Here is a 17,770-nt window from a genome sequence, read left to right on the forward strand (position 1 = left end):
GGAGCCACTGCACGGAACAAAACTTGTTTTCTATTATTTAATCATTTTCAGAAAAATGTTTTCTAATGATTTATTACTTACCTTACCAATCAGACGAGAACCGTGGTGGCTCGTGCTGTATCAAGAAGTTGTCGCCAAGCTGCTCGACTTTGGGTTGTGTTCCGCCAGTTCCCCAGGCGTCTCAACACCCGTAAGTCTCCTTGGATCTGGTCGAGCCATTGTGCACGCTGTGACCCCCTATTTCTGATGCTGGCAGGGTTGCTAAGAAGAAGTGATTTAACACAGTTGTCGTCCGGCATCCTTACGACGTGACCAGCCCACCGCAACCTATTGACTTTCGCCAGATGGGATTCTATCTAAGCGGCGGGTTCATGCGCCGTCGTCATTTTTCGTCGCCCGTTTGAACTCCACCGTGGATAGTCCGCAGCACCTTTCGTTTGAAAACTCCAAGAGCGTTGAGGTCCTCCGTGCGACGCGTTGTTGTCTCGATCCCATAGACGACTACCGGTCTTATCAGGGTTTTGTACAGCGTCCACTTCGTGCGTCGGCGCACTTGACTCGATTGGAGTGTCTTCCGAAGTGAAAAGTAGGCACCATTTCCAGCCTGGATGCATCTCTGGATCTCTTTGCTGGTGTTATTGCGGCGGTCACCAGTCAGTCCAAAAACACAAACTTGTCGACCGTCGCTGATGTTGGTTTTCTTGGTGCCTCCTCGCTCGCATGATTTTCATTTTCGACGCGTTTATTCGCGGGCCGATTCGTCCGGCTCGGCTTCCTGACGGGCGTAAGTTTCCTCCGCCGTCGCAAACCACCTGTCGACCTGGGAGTCCCGGAGCTGCTTGATGATACCCCAACTAGGTTGTAGTCCGAGCCAATATCCGCACAGCGGTTGGTGCGTACGTTTGTAATGTCTGAGAAGAACCGGCCGTCGATGAGAACATGAACAGTTTTGTGGATGTCCTCTCGGGGAAAGAAGGTACTTCGGACTGCCAGTCCTCGGGAAGCTGAGAATTGACGCACCGCTGGTCGTTGTCATTCGTCACGGTATGCAGGCCGATCACCAGTTTGTATATGTCTTCTTTACCGGTCTGAGCGTTCATTTTCCCGATGACAATCTTGATGTCTCTACGTGAACAACTATCGTAGAGTTTCTCCAGCTGTGCGTAGAACGCTTTTTTCTCGACACCGGTTCTTCCTTCGTGGGGGCAGTGTACATTAAGGATAGTGTTGTTGTAGAACCGGCCTTTTATTCTGTCGCTGATCGCCTGCCACTTGATCACACGACTCTGCATCTTGCCCAGCACTACAAAGCCTGTACTCAGCTCATTGTCTGTGCAACGATGTCAAAGTGGCGGAGTTCTAGCTGATGCATCAGAATCTAATCCCCACCCCGGCCGTTCAGCAATCTACAGTTCCATGTAACGAGCTTCCGATCGTCGTCCTTATTTCGTCGCTCAGGTCTTTATCGATTGTTCCGTTTCGTATTCAATTCTTGATTGTTCGCAGTACTTTAATTTTCCGGCATGCTACCTTACTAGGGCTGTGGATGTCTAGTCTCGCGACGGAGCTGCCGTTTTGGGTGTTACTGGCGAGACACCGCATTTTATAATTCAGTCGTCCGCTCCGGATAAGACGCTGTTTGAGCCGCCCATAGTAGTAAGAACAGACGCTCAGGCAAGCTGCTCTCCTAGGAGAACAGCTCCTCCTTACCTGTCAGCATACGACCAAGTTTCCACCGTTTTTCCGATCTTCCTTTGGTTGCTCGTATCCCAGTCGTTACCACGTGGAGGTAGGAGCATAGGAGTTGCTGGGCATTATACTTTGAACCACACTGGGGCCTATTATATACCAAATAGTACGCGTGTACTCGTGGTACGCATTGCCCAGCCGTTTACCAACCACGAATGAATGATCATGTAATAGAATAAACCCGTGCGATTGTTTCAAATTTCTACGGAGAGCACTAACGCGACAAGTGGGTGGGCCACGCAAACGGTATTATGAAGGAAAGTAAAAAAAGGTTGGGCTGCACTGTCAACCGTTTAACCATCAAAAAACTCGTCATGCAGATGGCATCTAGGACACCAGCGAGTCACGGACAAACGACAGAGCAGTCAAGTCTAGCCTCCCGTACGTTTGCAGTGAGCAGGAGAGCTAGCCAAGTACGCTAGGTCCGAAGCCAATTACCCACATGGGTCAGAAGCTATTACGAAATGCACCAGCTCGAAGTAAACTGTTTCGTTCCTCCTGCCAAGTATAAATTACAATTGGACTTTCTAAAGCCCGCAAACACGTTCTTGAAGCAATGCTGAATTTTCTTCCCTTGCAAATTATGAAATATCATATATCTAAAAATTAATAAAAAAATAATTTTTTCGTGATGTTTGATGGGCTCTGGGAGTCAAAAAACTGAATACAATGCTGAACCAAACCAGGCAAAATATTCAAAAACTAACCCACAAAAATAAAAAAAGGTACGAAAAAATGTAGGAATCGAACAGAATTGAAAAAAGTGCAAAAAAGTGGGTTTGTAGCTTAAAAAGTCATTTTTCATAAATCACGTTTGGGCAACCTGAAAACGACCTTTTAGATTCGAAATGTCGAAATGTTCTACAAAAATGCTATAAATAACATTTTTCAATTTAGGGCTGAGCACCTTGACTTTTTCAACATCGTTTTTTTTGGTACACCCTACTATGCAGGAGACAGCGGAATGTCCTTCACTCAGTGATGTATAGCTATTTAGGGGAGGATTGTACAAAACGCACCAGTTAAGCATTTTCGCGATTTACAGCGCTTCAAATCATTTCAAAGCGATATTGAACGTGTAGGATGATTGTAGTATCTATTTATTGTATGTTTATGACAAAGTTTATTATAAAATACTCGATTTCAATGTCTTTTCTGGTAAAAATTACCATTGCCGCCAAACAAGCCCGGGACCAAAACGCACCACAACAAAGGTCAGTATGCTCCAAAGCAGGTGGCTAATATGCCACTAGCAGAAATCAGCACGCGAAGTGAGAAGCGCTTGAAGTCTCGAAAGTAAAATCAAAAATAATGGAACATGCTCTAAGTTGTCAAGCAATCTCCTGCAAGCTCTTCATAGTGCATTCTGCCCCAATTTTAATTTTGATTGTTTTTAGGTAAAAGTTAACGGGAGTTAGTGAAATAATTTGCAACACTCATAGTATTATAAACTCCAAAAGTGTAGAGGTTAGGGGAACCATAGTTTTTTGTATTATTTACTAGTCAGTTAATCATGAAAGCTTAAATAAAATTCATGAATAATTACATGTTGGACAGAGCCACAGCCAATTGCACAGTTTTTTGAGTATTTCAGTCATTGTGGCACACTTTTTTATATGATAACTGTAGAGAAACTGGGTTTTTATGAGAAAAGCGAAGAATTTTGTCATAAAGAGCCACATGTGTAAGTATTTTGAGGAATTAATAGCATGGGCCATCTTACCCAACTGGTGCGTCTTGTACGGTTCTCCCCTACTGCAGGGCCACTTCCAGCGAATCAGCAAGCGTTGAAAAAAGTGACAGTCAGTATTCAAACTGTTTGCCTATCTATCTCTTAGCGATTGCGTTGAAGTGTTCGGAGTTTGAATCGAAGCCGATTTCTGCTTTCTCCTTGTTTTCATGTACAAAACGTGTTTAAATCTATATAAATAACACTTAATTGCAACAACAATAAAATAACCAACATGCTAAACCTTAAAGATCGATGAGAAAGTTCATTTTTCGTTGATTTTATAGTGAAAGAAGTTACATCATAGCTTACTGCCAGTACCCGCATAACTGTCCCATAATGATTTTTGTCACTTTTGAGTTATCATCGGAAATCGACTCAATTGTTATCATATTTTCCGAAAAAAATCTGAAATTGATACTTTTGTATGGAAAAACATGGAAAAAATACCAAGTTGTGTTTGTCCCATATTGAAAGTACCCGCATTACAGTCTCACTGCATAGTGGTACGAACTGCGAACATATAATTTTGCTCCAGATTAGTGTATATCGGATAATTTTAGGCCTATAGAAGTATGTCATTCAATTAGCTATACTAATGTTGTTTTTCTTTAGTACAATCTACGCTGCCAGTGATACTGCCGGTTGCTGGTTGAATTATATATAATATGTGATGGGACAAAATATGCGAGAACTTTTGAAATGTACCCGCATATTTAGTTCCATATTGTTTTTTTAGGAATTATGTAACGTAAAACCAATTCCATCCATGGTTTTTTGTTCTCAACGTTGAACTTATGGTGCCATAACACTGTTCTGGTCATTGGTTTTGGATGTTATTGCTTAAAATAGCTGGACATCAGAAATTTCACGGATAATATTCAATCGCCGTTTTCTCAACATGTTGTTTTTCATTATGGGACAGTTATCCGGGTACCGGCAGCTCAAGTGTTCGAAATTTGATGCAGTGCGGTATATCTGCTTTGAATGAAGTTCCACTTATATTTTAATATTAAAATGAGTTTTTCTGCAGATATTTGCAGATGTTGTAGATATCTGTTAGTAAATTAGTGCATTGTTTTGATAAAAATTGTCAATAACCAAAGAAATATGAGAGATAAAAATAAACTTTCTACGATGAGAAATTGTTTGTTTCGTTATAGCAAACAACATTGTAGAACATTGAAAAATTGTAGAAAATCACCAGTAAATGTTATATTGGAAAAATTGATTTTTAGTGGTAATGTATAGGAAACTCCACAGAAGTCCATTTAAATAGGCAGATAGCACACTACGGTCTCTTCGACAAAGTTTTTTCTGATAGAATGTGCTTCAATTTTGCCGAACAAAGTAAATTTCTATATGCAGAAATGAAAAAAGTTAAATTTGCTTCTCAATTTTAGGTGGATTAATCACGAAATTACAACTTATATAAATTGAAGAATAATTAATAATTTAACTTTGCTGAAGGTACCTACTAGGGCTTCAAAATATTTTTTTGGTTAAAATAATTTCTATCATGTTTTTGCAGCTTTGAAAACAGTGTTGTGGTGTTACCAAAACTTGTTTCTGGGAGGAGGGTTGATGAAAAAATGTTAATTTAGAGCATATTGAAAAGAGTGACCGAGCGAGAGAAGGAGAAGGTTGCATAGTCTGAAGTAGTACAATTTCCCAACATTCCTTCGCCAGAATGAAGGGTCGTTACTAGACACCATGTTTCCCGTAAGGAAAACAACGACGGACGCATGGCAGCAAAATAGGTATCAAACAACTATCACTAGTGGTGACAGGGACAAAACCAAGAAATGCATGAATCGTCAAGATCTTTGCTGTTTCTAACATTTTTTTTTCAATCGATTGTTTTTTTGTATGGACTCCACTGAGGCCAGTAGTTTTTGATGTTTTGTGACATTGTGCGGACGTTTTTACTGTTCGCATTTTTTTTACTCTTTTGCAGTGCTACTTATTGAGAAGTAACCTACTCCATGTTATAGCGCTTTTTGTCTTCTTCTTCAGACTTAGTAACCTACTGCCTTCCTTATCGACCTTATCAAATTCTCCTGCAGACTATCACTCTTACAGCGTATAACGTGCTATAGTCTATGAAATTATCGAAGCTTTAGAGCAGTGGTTGTTAGACTGGAACACGGTTATATGGAAAAAAGCGATGGTGTTATTTTTTCGCTCCCGTGCTCTTTTCGTGTTACTTATGGGTCCTATAACAACTGTGTAACTTTTCAGATCGATCGGTGTAACTATATTTTATATGGAAAAATCCACTTTTTCAAAACCTATTCTCTAGAGATTACCAGTTGACTCCTAAAAATATATCAATACATGATATTTGTAGGAAATTCTCTTGGGAAAAACTCTTCTGAAGATTGAATTCTCAAACCGATTGAATATCTGACGAACGGCTCACCATTGAATTGTTCTAGCAATACTGCTGCAGCAGTCCCATTTAGTGGCATAGATTCAAAACCAGAGCCTCTGCATGCACAAAAATTGTTTATGATGAAGTTCACATGTTTCTCATGAAATTGCCGAAAACCATTTTTTTAAAGACAAATAGCTTCAATTTGCATAAATCGCCGAGATCTGGCGTTGCCCCTATTTTTTTTTTTGAAAAATTAGGAAATAATCTGTAGCTGGAATTATATTAGGAATCATGAACTGATTGCTGTATTTCTCGGAATAACATTTAACTAGTTGTCACTACTCAATTCCGATCAACCCTCAAAACCCCACAAAATCCGTTCAACATTAAATCACTGCCACGAACGGTGATGGAATCGGATTCGAAGCTGCTTGAACAGGTTTATCAGCAGTTTAGCGCAATCGACGCGACTGTTGGTTATACGTACAAGGTCAAGTGAAACAAGTCGAACGACGAAACGAAACGAAGGAGGGTGGCTCAATTGTCTCAAATCTCGTGACACAATGCCTTGTGTTATTCGCACTCACACGCACACAGTCAAAAACTGAGCTTCTGCTCTTTGGCACGTGTTGCATAATGGAAGTCAATTAGCGGTTTAAGCCTATTAAATGTATACCGACACTTAGCAGCACTAAAATCGCTAAAGATTAGCTTAAATAGCCGTTTTCTGAGAGCGCTCGATAGTGTTTATAGTAGTAGCAGCAGCAAGTGAATGACTGCGCATACTAATTTCCTCTGTTGCACACTAAACTAAAGTTACTACTATGTATAGAAGACGACGATTTCCTTCAGTCAAGGCCACCAAAGTTCTTCGATCTACACAACAACTAGCGAACAGCTGTTTTCTATCGTCTCTATTTCGCAGAAAATGACTTTTACTGTGTCAATTTTATCAGCAATTTAAATTAAAAAAAGAAAACTGCACGATCATCGACAAACAAATCGCAACAGACATGGAGGCTCCTCAAGTGTAAATAGAATATTGACTAACCTGATAGTTATTTTTTATTCTACCTTCACACTTTTGTGCTCATCAACAACCCTTCCCACAGTCGCAGGCTAGAATCAAACCAATAAACACGGCACCTGATGCAGTTTGCACGATTTAAGTAGCGCTTAGAGTATGTGTGTGTGTCTGTATGAGAGGGTGTGGAATTGATTCACTGATTTTCAACAAAGATTGCTTCTAGTGTGCAACAACCAGTACAACCACTATCAGGAGGGTTAAGTAGGAATTGGTAGGGATTTTCGTTCGTTACACACTTCGCAGGGATTGCACTAAAAATAACCTTGGGTTGGAAGAGTCCATTTGGGAAAATTAATAAACCCGATGGAATGCAACCGGGCATACTTTCAACAGGTAATCGATTAATAGTTGAGTGTGCTGCTGTGTTGTAAACTTGCAATCGGTGGAAAACTGTTTGCTTTTAGTGACGTTAACATTTCTAAAATTGGATCACCAAGCTGGGCAAATACGCTACGCTGGAGTTTGCTTTCGACTGGAAAACTTTATAATAATTTGAGTGGAATGATTTCGTTAGTAATCCCAAAACAGCAGACAATTGAACTGCGTCAAGCCCAAGAATTATTTGTGGATAAAACAAGTCCTTATAATTTCATGAAAAATTTAGTATGCAGTTTTTTAGGCTACTATAATTGTAGGTTGATTTCAAGTTATAATGTATTGACAAAAAAAATATTAGCAAAAATTATTATCAACCAAAACGTTTTGAGACAAACTGATTTATTATTTGAGCTGGAATTAAATATTGAGATTTGAACAATTCTGGAGTACTTCGTGATAAGGTCGTATGTCTGAACGTAAACAAAACGATAACTCTCAGTCGTTTTGTTTGCGTTCAGATATACGACCTTATCACAAAGTACTCCAGAATTATAAATCCCAGTTTCAATATTTTGGTTGGTCATTCTCCTATTTAAAGAACAGAAGAGCTACATTTCAAGATAGCGACAGTGATAAGGATTCAGTTGAAAGTATCTGCAACCTGCATAGGTTGTATATAAAATACATTGACTGTCGCTTAATTTATTTTTAGACAAAAAAGACCGAAAACAAGGTCAACATCCACTCCAATATCAAGGCAACAATATCAGTGTGACAGCAATCGAATTGCAACTAGGGGTGTACTAAACTCGAGATTAGTATTAGAATTCGCCCCACAAAGAAAACGATTAATCATGTTCCGATAATTTCGGTTAAACACGCAACGCGCGTCCCTTCGTTTCTTGACTCTCCGGTTCGTGTTTAGTATACGCGAATAAGTATGTCACTGGGTGCTGTGCGCTGCCGATGGTGACGCACGACCGACTACGACAGTGCGCTCACTTTTTGCGTATCAACCAATTTCTGGTTCGACTTGCAAGCACAGTAAGCAAGTCATGGCATACCATGATGTTGTTTTGATCACGCGTGTGGCACTTGTTTACTATGCTGCTGCTTTTCTATCCAACATTGTTGTGTAGCTGCGTTGCGACGACTGAATTTTACGATGCGTCGTTTAACGACGAAATACGCCAAAACGGACTGACGAACTGTGAAAGGTTTATGACCATTCGTTGATTTTTAGTTCCACATGGGCAAGCCATGTTATGTTCTGTTAATCGTTCGATATAAATCGTACATGCGAACCGTAATTCAAGTGTCTATGTTGCGAGGTTTCATCACAGCTACAATAGTGGTGCGCCCTTACTACCAGTACCGAAAGGGTGGTTGAGGTCAGCTGTAAGAATAATTGAACGTCAATTAGTTGTATATGTCAGCAAAGACACACGTGTGCAGAGAAGGAAAATGATCTTGCTTTTCGAGAAAGAATAATCAGGCTAAAATTATTGCCTCGCCATCGTTGAATTATTCATTCCGCAACTGATAACAAATAAATAAAAAAACACACCTCTTCAGTGCTTCGCTTTAATCGGTCAATCTCCTCTACAAGCCCTCAATCAGCTGTTTCGTTTTCGCAGACTGACTAAACTTCCTTCTCTGTCTTTTCTCATTCCACAGGAAATCGCAACTGAAAATGTCCGCCGATTCCCAGCGTCGTTCAGCGTCCAGCACGGCTGCTGCTGCACGCTGCATGCCGGCGATCGTGCCCCCGCAGGCCGTTAGTGATCGGTCGATCATCGACAGCGTGGCTGGGTTCATCAACGACGTGACACTGCAGACGCAGGCCCCCCAGGGCGACGTGAAGGATCACATCCTGTGGGCTAGGTTCGAGAATGCTGCCGACATTAGCGATCCCTGCCTCGGGGATGACTGGGAGCTAGAGGGTGGTATTGCACCGCCACTGCTGCTAATCCTGGGCTATGTTACGGGGATTCAGGTTTGTTGTTATCATATCACTCAAAAAAATAACCTCAATCATACATATTCATTTTCTAGGTGTGGATCATCCCAGCCAACGGGGAGGCGATCGAGGTGCTCTCCTGGCGCCACGGCAGCGTCAAATGCTTGCGAGTTTTACCGACGCCATCGGCCGGAGACGGTGAATCGGCCACCGAACCGAACGATCAGTTTCTCCACAAGCGGCCCTTGATTGCGCTGTGCGATTCGGCTACCAGTGGGATTATTGGCAGCGGGGGCAGCCTCACCAGTGGTAACCAATCGCAGTACTGCTCGGTTAACTTCATATCACTCAAGGACGGGGAAAATGTGAAGAGCATCAAATTCAAGAACCCAATTGTGGACATTCTCGCGAGCCGATCGTCGGTGGTGGTGACATTTACGGAACGGATTGCGATTTTTGATGCACGCACGTTGGAAGATCGGTTGACCGTTACCACGTGTCATCCGAGCCCGGGATTGAGTTCGAACCCGGTAGCGCTGAGTTCACGCTGGATCGCTTATGCCGAGAAGAAGCTGCTTGCGTCAAAGCGTTCCAGTGGCGGCTGTGATGGCGATGGAGTCACCAGCTATACTGCTACCGTATTGAATGCTGCAAAAAGCCTAGGGAAAGGCTTGCGAGAACTGGGCGAACAGATGGCGGCTGGTTTAACCGGGGGCAGCCATTCGGGGCCCAATTCGATCAGCGGTATTGCAGGTGCTTCTGGTACGGCAGTTGCAGGTGGAGGCAATCAGCCAGGAATTGTCACGATACTTGATATCAAGTATCCGATAAAGGATCTAAGCCCGACCACGGGCACACCAATTGCCAGCACTGGCAACGATCCAATGATAGCCCATTTTGTGGCCCATTCGGAAGCGATCGTAGCCATGCAGTTTGATGCTTCGGGCATGCTGCTGCTGACGGCGGATAAACGTGGCCATGATTTTCACGTTTTTCGAATTCATCCACACCCGAGTGGACCCTCGCTTGCCGCGGTGCATCATCTGTACATTTTGCACCGTGGTGACACAACCGCCAAAGTGCAGGACATTGCATTCTCGCTGGACTCACGATGGGTGACGATTTCTACGTTGCGAGGAACATCCCACGTCTTTCCGGTGACACCGTACGGTGGCCCCGCTGGGGTACGCACCCACGGATCACCCCATGTTGTAAATAGACTATCCAGATTTCACCGCTCGGCTGGCCTGTCAATCGATGGGAGATCCAGCAGCCCCGTTTCTCACCTGGAGCACCCTTCGTCACACATGCCGACATCCGCCTATGCCAACCCCAGGATTCCACCGTTTCCGCACCCGACGGTGGTCCAACCACTCGCACAACTTCGCCAGCCATCGAGTCTCGGTACGCAGTCTAGCGGCAGTACCGGCAGCAAAAGCACCAGCACCAGTGGCCGCCAGCGAAATTCATCTTCTTCCTCGTCGGATGATCTCGTCAAACCTTTGCGCGTGTGTGCCACGTTCGCAAAGGCACGTTCCTGGCTGCTAGATCCGCCGGGTTCGGCCCGCGATACCCCGGCACACCGGATGCAGCGGAAACCGATGGATTCACTGTTCATCATCGCTGCCCACGGTGCGCTGATTCAGTACGATCTGGAGCCAAAGCATGCGGCCAGTAAGTATCCGACGTTTAGGCGTCAAAAGACCTTATCATGACAACGTTTTGTTTCAGATATCCCCAAAGAAAAAGTTTGCGACGACACGCCCATCGAGTTGGAGGTGGAAGCGAAGGCACAGTGGACGCTCCAGCGGCAGGAGAGCTCAGTAAGCGGAGACATTCAACCTCCCCTTCCGGTGGATAATTGGCTGATTAAGGATCGCTTTCTGGAGGAAGTCAGCGGAGCTGATACAGGTGGTGACTATTCTAGCATTGATCTGCATCATCGTGGTGGTGGCGGCTCCGGTGATCATCGAGGTAGTTCGAGCAGCATCGATCACGACGATCGCTGGCTGTCGCAGGTGGAAATCATCACGCACGCTGGACCACATCGTAGACTCTGGATGGGACCGCAGTTTATGTTCAAGACATATAACACACCTAGCGGGTAAGTAGCACGAGCGGTTGGCCCGGGTGTTTTGCTTGGTGGTGGGAACGGATTGTCAAGTTTGGTTTGTTTTACCGTTTTTAGATCACCTCTTACGTCGATCGACACTGACTCAGTGGAGATCGGTGCTGGCACTACGATAAACCGGCCGGCACGTTCGAACCCGATGAATATGCCCATTTCTGGAGGTATGAGGCCATTGGTACCCGTACTCATTGAATCTGGATCATGTAGTAATTCACACATTGCACCCGTTCCGGTGATCAAGAGGAACACTAATTTTGCTCTTTTTCCTTTTTCGCTTTTTGCTTCTTCCCTGTGCTGCCGCTTTGTGCCCTGCGACTGTAGGCAGCTACGAGCAAAGCCCCCGGATGATCAACATGACGGAATTTCGTCATCACGAAAACTTGGACACCGAGTTTGCCTCGCTGGGCCCGGTAGAGTCGCAGTTGCGCGAAGATCTTGCCGATGCCATGCGTGAATCGCCTCTCATCTCCAGCGGACGAGACACGACAGGTACGGAGCTATTTGTTTTGTACTGTGTTAAGATGTTCAGTAGATTATATACCTCCCTTAGTTAAGACGCTGTTTCGGTTTTGCTCTTCTACTAATTTGCTTTTGTATTCTGCTAACATTTTATCACTCCGTTTTTTTGTTTCGTTTGTTTTCTAGAAGTAAATAGCACTGAATAGCAGCTGTTGTTTCGTACCACTTGCTTCTTCCTATCAATAATTGCAAACTCACATCTTCAGAACACGTACTCACACTCTACCGTTCCGTAACTAGTAACACACGCGTGATGTGGTTGTAGACTGGTGCTGGGGGAATTTGACCGTCGTTGAAAAGCTTTCCAAGCACCGCGCCAACATGTGGTGAGAACGAAGCCACACTCGCTAGTTAGTGTGACTGTTTACTACCTACCGCATTTTATTGTACTATTTATTATTGTTGCTTTTGTTTGTAAATAATAACCGATAGTGAATGCGCCCATGGTTGTTTGTTTCTTGCTTTGTGTTCTTTCTTCTACATTTATTTTTTTTTCGATCTATACCTAGTAGCGTGACAATTCCCAGCTTTATTTGAGACTTTATGTTTCAATTCGATCCGTTCAGGCAGTTTGTAAAATGTTGACTCACGTGATGTGACGCTGGTGGGGATGGGGATCGTTTTCCATGAGCTTATGGTGAACACTGCCATCTTTTGACGAGCGTTTGGAGAATAGTTGCGATAGTGCGGAAAATTATGCATCACAAGCTCAGTGTTTTGATGATGGCTCGAGTGAGACGAGATCGAGGAGTTACACACTTAAAAGCTGTGCATCATTTAGCATCACACATTTCACTTGGTCGTTTAACTAGTGCCTTTTCCAAACTATCAGATTGGAAAGGTGCAGATGAGATTGAAATCAGCCATGACGGTTACCTTGTTTTGATTTGTCAGCTTTTTTGACTTCTTTTGATCTCTTCTCGATCTAGCATTATTATGACTTATTTCCTTATTATTAAAGACCTTATTCTGTCCTCTGGGTTATTTATTCTGCTTTTGATTTCTTTTTTCCTATTATTATTTTTTTTTCTTGATTTTTTAAGTCTGTTAGATTTGGTTTTAATCATCTTCATTCTTCTTCGATTTTTTTCCCTCGTTCTCGTGTCGTTTTGATTTCTTTTGAAATATTTTTGATCTGTTCATGGTTTTTGTTCTAGCCGTTCTAAGTACACAACTCTATTGAATATTGCTTTTAGATCCAGGTCAATTCAAGGTTTGGTTTGAAAGCAGAAGAAATACCGTCTGGTACAACAGCGCAGGAAGCTTTGAGCTTATCCAAAGCAGTAACTACAACATCTGTACTATAGAGATGGTCGGGTTTGATGTTTTTCAAACCCGTACCCGACCCGAACCCGAATTTTTTTTTCGGTCAAAACCCGAACCCGACCCGAACCCGAAACTTTTATATTCGTTCAAACCCGAACCCGAAAATTTTATTTCATTGAAACCCGAACCCGACCCGTACCCGAAATTGTGAAACCCGAACCCGACATTTCATAGATTTTTATAATCGGGTTTCGGGTTTTAATACCCAAACCCGACCTAAACCCGACATTTTCAAACCCGAACCCGACCCGAACCCGAAAATATTTTTTTCACAAAACCCGAACCCGACCCGAACCCGTCGGGTATCTCTACGACCATCTCTACTGTACTACCGTGGTGGATTACAAAATGACATTGTACCTACTATTGACAGCAACAACTGTTTCTTTGATACTGGAAAAGGGTTCGAATACCGCCACCCAATTTTTCTGAAAAAAAATCTGCTGAGTAGCGTAGTCAGCACGACGAAAATTCAGAGACCTCTATTCCGATAGTTGGTCGTAGAGAAATTAGTTTTTTACTTGACTTTTATGGCGACAGAGTGTTGCTATGACGAATCCAAAATACTCTACAAAACTCGGATTTGGGTTGCTCCTCTCCAATCTATCCATACACCGGCTGCTCGGGTATCCTCGTCGACAGCACACATCTAGCGCGTGCGAGGTCTGTCTCGAAGTCGTCAACCGGTTGTCGCATTTGTCTCTTTTTTGCGAAGCGGAAAGCGGTATGGAAAATTTTCATCGGTTGGGGAATTCAAGAGCATCGTGATTGGCGTACAAAGAACTTCTCCACATCGCTACACTGCCGCTATTCGCATAACAGTCTTGAGTAAAAGTCCTATGATTTCTTGTTTTTTTTTTTTTTTTTTTTTTTTTTTTTTTTTTTTTTTTTTTTGCGGAAATGGGTCCATTTTGGCATGCTTCTCAAAAATAGCCATTAAAATCGAGCTTGTGGGAATCAAACCTTACTTTTTTATTGACTATTCTTGAAAAGCAGGCCAAAATGGATCCATTTTCGCAAAAAAATTAGAAAACACGCAGATTTTACTTAGGACTATTATACGAGTAGCGGCAGAACAGAACCGCAGAAGAAATGTTATCTAACCCATGAGCTAACCCACAGCTGCGATAACCATATCTGTACTGATGTGCGCTAATCGGAACGAAAGGGTATCACGGGGTACAGGTCGGACTCTATTATTCGAAGTGTCAAAAAAATTTTCACTCCAGATAATCGCAAGGTGGCCACTCGAAATCAATTTTCGATTTCCCGTTTTTTTTCCCGGTTTACCCGATGATATTGATTAAAATTTCCCGGTGTTTTATTTTTAAAACAAATGAGAAAAAACAATTCCCACATGTTTATAACCTTGCAAAAATAGTGTTACAAAACTATGAAAAACATTTCTCTTTCATCGTTTTTAACTGTTCGTCGACGTTAGTACCTTCATAGAGATTTGTTGCACAATTTTCGCTTATATCATATCCAAATTGTTGATAATCTTCGCTTTCTTGCTTCCTTCTGCTTTTTTTCTCTGTCAACTTACTCTTAAGTTTTTAATGCTTCTGTATCAGGGTGCCAATGGAATTTATTGGATAAATTAACCCTTTAACTGGTCGAGGCTATAAAAATGTCTTTAAATTTTATAGTTTTTATAGTCTTCTCGAAAAAAGTCCGTATTCTCAATTTGATCTCAACCAGACTTTGGGCAGAAGAACCTTAAGAGTAACCAATGAAAAACTGCACATGAGAATGCCAAAATTATTTTATAATGCAATTTGCATTTTTATGCCTAATACGTGAACCGTTGAGATCTGTTATCCCAAAACAATTTTTTTTTTTCCGAAAAACTTAGATCCTGGGACTTACAAAATTTTCGAGCTAGGACCAATGGAATGTATGAGAAATTTTCTCATGGTCCGTAAAATAAAATCAACTGACACTCTGAATAAATAATTTAAAAAAATTATTCAGAACAATTAAAGTAAAACGCGACTTTTCCTGGGAATCCGCATGATGAACTGCGGAAATTCCAAAAATTCATGTTCAAAAGATACGTGAAAAATCACAACAAAGACTGCGTCAAGAGCAATTTAAATTAATTTTCAAACAAAATCATGTCCGTTTGTCAGGAATTCGATAAATATGAGCTCCTTTTTTAAACTAGCGTACAACACATTCTTACGAAGTCGTCCTAAAAACTCGAAAATATGGTAAAAATTGTTCTGCCAAAAATATTGAAAAATTATTTGTGTTCGATGTTACAAGTTTTCTAATGCCACCAATTTTACATCGTTATCATTGAAAACAAAAAAAAAACATTATTCAAAAAATCTATTGTTTTGTTTCAATATTATATTATCCACTCACAACCAACCCAACTGGTCTAGATTTACCCCTAGCCGACACCGGGAGATTTTCTGAGGTGAAAAATCTCTGGAATCACGCCTTCCATCGCATGAGGAAGTAAAGCCGTTGGCGCCGGTCCGTTAATCAATGGGTCGTAAGTTAGGGTCCTGGGTGGAGTCGCCTCCCCGGGTGTATATTTTTTTCGAAAAGACAAAATTATTAGATACCACTTTGCCGAAGCGTCACACCGATCAAACAAACCGTTTTGGCCCTTAAAAATATTTGTAATCATCAATACCTTCCCAAGATAATATTTTCAAATAGATTCTCAAAATTGAGTCGTGTTCCAAGAAATTATACCAATAGCACAAAATGGCACCTTTTGCCTATGGAAACGTCTATGCAAAGCTTCAGCCAAATCAAAATGGTCGATTAAATTGTTTGCCCTTTTCTGTGGAATTGCTCATATTAAAGAAATTTCAACAGATATTGACCTAGTTTCCGCACCGTGACAGAAGAATTGTGATTAAAATCATTTGAAAAATCGAGAAGTATAACCCGGGTAGCTCCGTTCCGGTCCAGTTCGAAATAAAATCGAGCTCCGAAGATTCCGGTCCTATCTGACTTTTGGTTGGATTCTACCCGATCCGATGTCGTACACTATTCACAAGAACTTTCAATACGCCTCCCGCGACGCTGATGGCATCGTATACGATGTTTTGAGCAATCAATATTTCTTCCATCTGATCCAGGATATGCAACAGCAGAACGTTGAATAATTTTCTTTAAAAATCTGACAAAATATGTTACGGAACAGTAAACTATGTTTATTCGCCTGACCAAGCTTGATTTTATTTAACGCAGATCTTGCTGCGAAGCCGCTTTCGACTTTGGCTGAAACCAACAACCAACTTTTCCATAACCGGCAGAATTGTGCCAGTTAGGTCAACGTGCAAAAAACAACAGGTTTTCAAGTTGACATTTCCTTAGAAATGAAGGAGGAGGATTTTCCCGGCGTGAAGCCCAATTTCCCGGTTTTCCCGTCTTTTGTTCCCGGTGATTTGAAATTGCCGGCTTTTTCCCGCTTTTCTCGTTTTTCCCGGTAGAGTGGCCACCCTGTAATCAAATCACAAATTTTTTCTCATAAATTTGCCTTTAACCAACGGGAGATATTTTTTTTCTTTCGTGATGTTACTTTAATGATTACTGTGGAAAAAGGGGTAAATTCTCGAGAAGCAAAAAAAAATATTTTACACTGATTGGTTTCCCTTAGCTCGAACATGTTTCAAACATGCCAGAAAAGTCAGAAATGGTAACGAATGTGCTGCAAGAGATAGTAAAGGTAAAATTTCAAAATAAATATCACAAACAAACAGCAAACAAAATTCTGAATAACATTGGTCGACAAAATGAAAAAAGTGCATTCCAAAAGCTCAAACCGGAAAAAATGAAAGATTATAGCTATTCAACCATTCCTATAAATTTTGGTGCCCCTAGCCATTACCAAAACGCGTCAACTTACGTGAGAGTGTCGTATAGAAATTCTTCGCTGGGTTCGTCGCTTAACGTTATGTTTACGAGAAAACTCGTAAAGTGTCTGAAACAACGGTACTGGTTAGGTTTCTTCTTTTTTCCGATTCACCGAGTAATCGAGTTCTAAAATTTCGGATAATCGAGTCTCTGAATAATCGAGTCCGACCTGTACTACATTGCTGGCTTCACAAATTTGTTCGTCAGGCGAACTGGTGACATTTTTCACGCTCATTATTAGCTACATAGTTGCCCAAGTACATAGAAGACGGCAATCTTCGTTCCTTTCGTTTGGTATCGGAAAAAGAGCAGAATTGTTTCTGATGTTTGCGGAGGTTATTTTCAATGCGCCTAATATACCTGTTATACAAATAACGGTTGTAGTTTCCTTATTGACTACTGGTCCTGGAGAGTGAAAAGCTTAACAAGAGAACGATTGCAGAATGAATTGTTTAAAGTTCGACCAGCGGCTCATGCGCAACAGATACGGCAAAGAAAACAGTTTCCTTACTTGTTGGTCCGTGTCCAAGATCTCCAGAGTGGACGGGTACCCGCCATGGCTTTCACCTGTCGCCAGAACAGATGCTAGTCGACAGCCCGAATGTTGTTGACTAAGCTACGTCGCCATGAGCCTCTGGGTCTGCGTTGTCCTTGCGGACTCAATTCTAGTGTTTATTAGCAGATCTCGTTCGCTC

At 42.0% G+C, this 17,770-nt stretch overlaps 1 protein-coding gene across 5 annotated transcripts in view; it reads left to right on the forward strand.

Annotated features, from left to right (window-relative positions):
• LOC129719123 (breast carcinoma-amplified sequence 3 homolog) overlaps positions 1–17,770 on the forward strand; it is a 52,788-nt gene that overhangs the window by 18,742 nt on the left and 16,276 nt on the right. For 3 of the 5 annotated variants that reach the window (XM_055670548.1, XM_055670549.1, XM_055670547.1), the window contains 5 exons: positions 8,938–9,256; positions 9,316–10,894; positions 10,952–11,324; positions 11,409–11,557; positions 11,673–11,840. In XM_055670548.1, the coding sequence (XP_055526523.1) occupies positions 8,954–9,256; positions 9,316–10,894; positions 10,952–11,324; positions 11,409–11,557; positions 11,673–11,840 (2,572 nt within the window). In that variant the 5' untranslated portion in view covers positions 8,938–8,953. The remainder of the gene's footprint in view (positions 1–8,937; positions 9,257–9,315; positions 10,895–10,951; positions 11,325–11,408; positions 11,558–11,672; positions 11,841–17,770) is intronic. The other 2 variants (XM_055670550.1, XM_055670551.1) reach the window with 2 other exon arrangements.

The sequence above is a fragment of the Wyeomyia smithii genome, chromosome 1, assembly GCF_029784165.1.
Source record: "Wyeomyia smithii strain HCP4-BCI-WySm-NY-G18 chromosome 1, ASM2978416v1, whole genome shotgun sequence".
Lineage (NCBI taxonomy): Eukaryota > Metazoa > Arthropoda > Insecta > Diptera > Culicidae > Wyeomyia > Wyeomyia smithii.